This window comes from Procambarus clarkii, chromosome 47 (assembly GCF_040958095.1).
Source record: "Procambarus clarkii isolate CNS0578487 chromosome 47, FALCON_Pclarkii_2.0, whole genome shotgun sequence".
NCBI lineage: Eukaryota > Metazoa > Arthropoda > Malacostraca > Decapoda > Cambaridae > Procambarus > Procambarus clarkii.
The window spans coordinates 31,702,139-31,707,918 of NC_091196.1; the positions used below are offsets into that span (position 1 = coordinate 31,702,139).

Here is a 5,780-nt window from a genome sequence, read left to right on the forward strand (position 1 = left end):
CTTTTCTTCTGTTAGCTCTGGTCTTCATCTTCCCCAATCTTTCCTTCTTCGTAAACCTGTCCTTGAGTCTCGTCCTTTAGATTTCTGCACTCATCTTCAGCTTCCCTATAATGATCCCTTCTCTCTCTCTGAACTTCGTTCTACCCTGGCCCTCTGCGGTTCTACGGCGGCGGGCTCCGATGGTATTCATTATGAGATGCTTCGCCATCTCTCTCCGAGCACGTCTCAGTATTTACTGAGTCTGTATAATCGGATCTGGGAGTCGTCGTCAGTCCCTGAGGACTGACTCGATGCCGTTGTCCTCCCTGTTCGCAAACCGGGGTTCCTGGGTACTTCCCCTAAGGACTTTCGCCCTATTGCTCTCACAAGTTGTGTCTGCAAACTCTTTGAACGTATGGTTAACGTTCGTCTGATGTGGTTCCTGGAACACCATCACCTCCTCTCCCCTTCTCAATTTGGTTTCCGCAAGTGCCGCAGCACGACAGATGTCCTGGTGAACTTGGAGGTCTATATTCGTACTGCTTTTGCTGCGAAGACCTCCGTTGTTGCCGTCCTTTTTGACCTGGAAAAGGCTTACGACACCACTTGGCGTTATCATATCCTATCTCAACTTCATTCTTTTGGCCTTCGTGATCATCTCCCTCTCTTTCTCCGCAGCTTCCTCTCTCGTCGTTCCTTTCGGGTGCGCCTTGGTACCGCTCTCTCTCCCTCTTTTCAGCAATACGAAGGTGTTCCCCAGGGTAGTGTTCTGAGCACTACTCTTTTTCTGGTTGCCCTCAATGGTCTTCTTTCCTCTCTTCCTTCTGGTGTCTTCTCCGCTCTCTGTCGATGATCTTACCCTTTGTTGTCAGGGTGATGATTCGCCTCTCCTTCAACGCCGGCTTCAACTTGCAATTGATGCCGTGTCGTCTTGGGCCACAGATCATGGCTTCAAGTTCTCTACTTCTAAGACTTGTGCCATGACTTTTACGCGGAAACGGGTTGTTCTTCGTCCCTCTTTGTCACTTTATGGTCATCCCCTTGAATACAAAGATTCCGCGAAGCTTTTGGGGTTATTCCTTGACACTCGTTTGTCTTGGTCTCCCCATATCTCTTACCTCCGTGTTGAGTGCTCTAAGGCCCTTACCCTCCTTCGGGTCTTGTCCCATACTTCTTGGGGGGCAGATAGGCGCACTCTCCTTGCTTTACATTCCTCTCTCGTCCTGTGTAAGCTCGATTATGGTTGCCCTGCTTACTCGTCTGCTTCTCCTTCTACTCTTCGCCGTCTTGATGCTTTGCACCATACTGGGTTGCGCCTCAGTTCTGGTGCCTTTCGTTCGACTCCCATCCTTAGCTTGTATGTTGACACTGGCTTCCTGGCTCTCCAGGACCGCCGTGATCGCTACTGTCTTCGCTATCTTGCGCGGTCCTTGCAACATCCTTCCTCTCGCCTCTGTCGTGCTTTAACTTTTACCCCTCCTGCGGTTCCTGTTCTTCTTCACCACCTCCCTCTTTCTGTCCGGTTATCTCGCCTACAGGATTCTCTTTCCGTTCGTATTTCTGATGTTTCTCCTCGTGTTGTTCCTTCTTTGCCCCCGTGGAGGGTCCCTCTTCCGCGGTTTTGTACATCCTTGACCCGTATCACTAAAGCTTTTACCCCTCCTACGGTTCTCAAACGCCTTTTTCTCGAGCACTTTTCTTCTCACTCCCGCTCCGTTTCTGTCTTCACCGATGGGTCTAAGTCAGCGGACGGTGTGGGCTACTCTGTTATTTTTCCTGATCGCACTTATGTGTCGCTTGCCTCCGGAGACTAGCATCTTTACAGCGGAACTTTATGCTATTCTCTATGCTTTTCGTCTCCTGCTTTCTCGTAGTCAGTCTTCCTTTGTAGTTGTTGTTGACTCTCGTAGTGCCCTCATGGCTCTCGGGTCCTTTAATCCGGTTCATCCAGTAGTTGTCGAGATCCAGCATTGGCTGTTTCTCGTTCACAGTAAATTTAAGTCAGTTGAGTTTTCTTGGGTTCCCAGCCATATTGGTGTGTCTTTAAATGAGCGTGCAGATGCTGCCGCCAAGGAAGCTGTCCGCTCTTGTCCTATCTCTCGTAAAGGCATTCCGTATTCCGACTTTTACCCGGTTATCCATTCCTCAGTCCTTACCCGTTGGCAGGCTTCTTGGTTGTCTGTTACTGGTAACAAGCTACGTACTCTTAAATGTTGTGTTTCCTCGTGGCCGTCCTCCTTCCACCATAACCGGAGGTGGGAAACAGCTCTGGCGAGGTTGCGTATTGGCCATACTCGCTTAACCCATGGTCACTTGATGGAACGCCGCCCTGCTCCTTATTGTCCTAGTTGCATTGTCCCTCTTACGGTCGTGCATGTCCTTCTTGAATGTCCTGACTTCCAGGACGAGCGTGTGTCTTGCTTTCCGACCGCCCCTCGCTGTCACCTGGCCCTCGATAGAATTCTTGGTGACTCGGATACTTTTGATATCGTTCGCCTTATGCGTTTTTGTTCTCGTATTGGCATCCTTGGTGATATTTAGCGCCCTCTGATTATTTTGCGTATTTGATGGTGCTACATAGCCTTCCCGGTTTGGTGCCTTCTTTTGATAATTACTTACTTACTTTTAAGGGTCCGAGTTTGGTGTAGTGGGTTAAAGGCATACCTGTTATGCTAGTTGCTATGAGGCTTCTGTGCTGGCTAGGGTTCGAGTCTCCTGGTGTGAAAGTGTTCTAAAGTTGTAAAACTTCACTTGGGCAAGTTAGTGCATATATATATATATATATATATATATATATATATATATATATATATATATATATATATATATATATATATATATATTATTAAATATGACCGAAAAAGTAAGATTAATAATTCTAACACGAATTTTCTCTATCTTTCTTACGTTTCTTTTCACTGTTGATGGTAATTCAAAGATCAGTTCTACAAAATTCATTTTTATTTCTAGTCTGACACGACACTTGAGTGCGTTTCGTAAAACTTATTACATTTTCAAAGACTTTAGTTTACAAACACACAACTGAAACTGAATAGAGCTTACACATCTTCGATTTTATATCTACATTTGGGTGAGGTGTATGAGGTGAAAACAAACTTTCAACAATGGGTATTGAATGGGTATTAAATTCAAACACAAGATAGAACACGAAACAATGGGTATTGAATGGAAGTAATTGTAGAAAACCTATTGGTCCATATTTCTTGATGCTTCTATATTGGAGCGGAGTCTTGAAGTGGGTAGAATATAGTTGTGCATTAATTGGCTGATAATTGCTGGTGTTGACTTCTTGATGTGTAGTGCCTCGCAGACGTCAAGCCGCCTGCTATCGCTGTATCTATCGATGATTTCTGTGTTGTTTGCTAAGATTTCTCTGGTGATGGTTTGTTTGTGGGAAGAGATTATATGTTCCTTAATGGAGCCCTGTTGCTTATGCATCGTTAAACGCCTGGAAAGAGATGTTGTTGTCTTACCTATATACTGGTTTTTTTGAGGCTTACAGTCCCCAAGAGGGCATTTGAAGGCATAGACGACGTTGGTCTCTTTTAAAGCGTTCTGCTTTGTGTCTGGAGAGTTTCTCATGAGTAGGCTGGCCGTTTTTCTGGTTTTATAGTAAATCGTCAGTTGTATCAGAAGATACAACTGACGATTTACTATAAGTCACTGTTTACCAACATACCTTTGAAGAAGCAATCAGGATGATAGTGGATAGAGTGTATCGTGATCTGGCCTGTACTCCTCTTGACATACCGGAAAACATAGTAAGGAAGCTGCTCCAAGCCTGCACTAAAGAGGCACCCTTCTTAAGTCCAGATGGGCACATGTATAAGCAAGTAGATAGGGTTGCCATGGGTTCTCCCCTAGATGTCCTGTTTGCGAACTTCTACATGGAAACCATAGACCAGAGGGTCTTAGTTGACATGGGCTTGAAACCCGCCATATGCTGCAGGTATGTTGACGACATTTTTATGCAGGTACCTGATGTCAGACGTCTGCGGGAGCTGAAGGAGGCATTCGAGCACAATTCTGTGTTGAGTTTCACGTTCGAGATGGAGACTGATGGGAAGCTGTCCTTTCTAGATGTAGCAGTCACGGAAAGGAACGGAGGTTTCCACACTGCAGTCTACACTAAGGAAACAAACATAGGAATGTGCCTCAATGCCAATAGTGACTGCCCAGACAGGTACAAGAGGAATGTTTTCAATACTTACGTTGACCGGGCTCTCAGCCACAGCTCGGGATGGAAGCGAGTCGATGAAGAACTCTGTAGGGTAAGGCAGGTCTTAGTCAACAATGGCTTGTTTAACAATTTTGTTGAAGACGTCATAAAAAGAAAGGTGAATCGCGATGCAACCTTTGAAGACTCAACTAACACAACACTTGTACCCCTTATTGGACTGTTTTACAGGAACTTCTTTTTGTCGGCTCATAAAATGGAATAAAGGGTCCTTAAAGATTTTATTGAAAGGAATGTTATCCCTACAGACAAAATCAGAAAATACAATTGACAATTTATTACAAAAACAAAAAAACGGCCAACCTACTCATGAAAAACTCTCCAGACACCAAACAGAACGCCCTGAAGGAAACCAACGTCGTCTATGGCTTCACATGCCCACTTGGGGACTGTAAGCCCCAAAGAACTCAGTATATAGGCTAGACAACAATGTCTCTTTCTAGGTGATTAACTATGAACAAACAACAGGGCTCCATCAAGGAACATATAATCTCTTCTCACAACCAGACCATCACCAGAGAAATCTTAACAAACAACACAGAAATCATCGATAGATACAGCGATAGCAGGCGGCTTGATATCTGCGAGACACTACACATCAAAAAGTCAACACCTGCAATCAATAGCCAATTAATGCACAACTATAATCTACCCACTTCAAGACCTCAAACCAACAAAGAAGAAGCAAGAGGAAATATGGGCCAATAGGCCTTCTGCAGTTACTTCCATTCTTATGTTTTCATATCCATTGATTCGTGTTCTAGCATAGTTCTGTCACCTCACTGAAAACTTTTGTGCCATATCACCTCACCCAAAACGAGTATAAGTATGATGTATGTTATGTGTAAACTCGCCTTTGAAAATGTAAGAAGCATTACGAAACGCATTCAGGCGTCAGACCAAAAATAAAGAATGAATTTTGGAGAGTTAATTTTTCAATTACCCTCGATAGTGAAGAAAAATATGTAGGAAATATTGAGAAGATTCGTGTTAGAATTATTAATCATACCCTTTCGGTCATATTCAACAACATATATATATATATATATATATATATATATATATATATATATATATATATATATATATATATATATATATATATATATATATATATATACACAACTTTAGAACACTTTCCCACCAGGAGACTCGAACCCTAGCCAGCACAGAAGCCTTCCAGTAACTGGCATAACAGGTACGCCTTAACCCGCTCCACCACCCGCTCAGACCCTTAAAAGAGATGGTAATTTCGGAGTATTTAAATACCCCAAAGATCAACACCTCCCAAGAGCACCAGAGCAAGTGAGGGGTCATTTATACGTTAATTTCATCAAGTCCCTGTTAATATGGGAAGACACAGTGTCTCTGCTTAAGGCACAACTCTCCTAAACACGAGAGTTAAGTATACAACTTTAGAACACTTTCCCACCAGGAGACTCGAACCCTAGCCAGCACAGAAGCCTTCCAGCAACTGGCATAACAGGTACGCCTTAACCCGCTCCACCACCCGCTCAGACCCTTAAAAGAGATGGTAATTTCG

General features: G+C 43.9%; 1 protein-coding gene across 1 annotated transcript; it reads left to right on the top strand.

The window, feature by feature from the left end:
* Positions 1-3,698: 3,698 nt before the first annotated feature.
* Positions 3,699-4,442, top strand: LOC138350912 (uncharacterized). Its single transcript, XM_069302373.1, has one exon. The coding sequence runs from the start codon at positions 3,699-3,701 to the stop codon at positions 4,440-4,442; it is 744 nt and encodes a 247-aa protein (XP_069158474.1).
* The last annotated feature ends 1,338 nt before the right edge of the window (positions 4,443-5,780 follow it).

Bases quoted from the DNA above. Each gene is read 5' to 3' on its own strand.
- LOC138350912 (XM_069302373.1), top strand. From the start codon at position 3,699: ATGATAGTGGATAGAGTGTATCGTGATCTGGCCTGTACTCCTCTTGAC.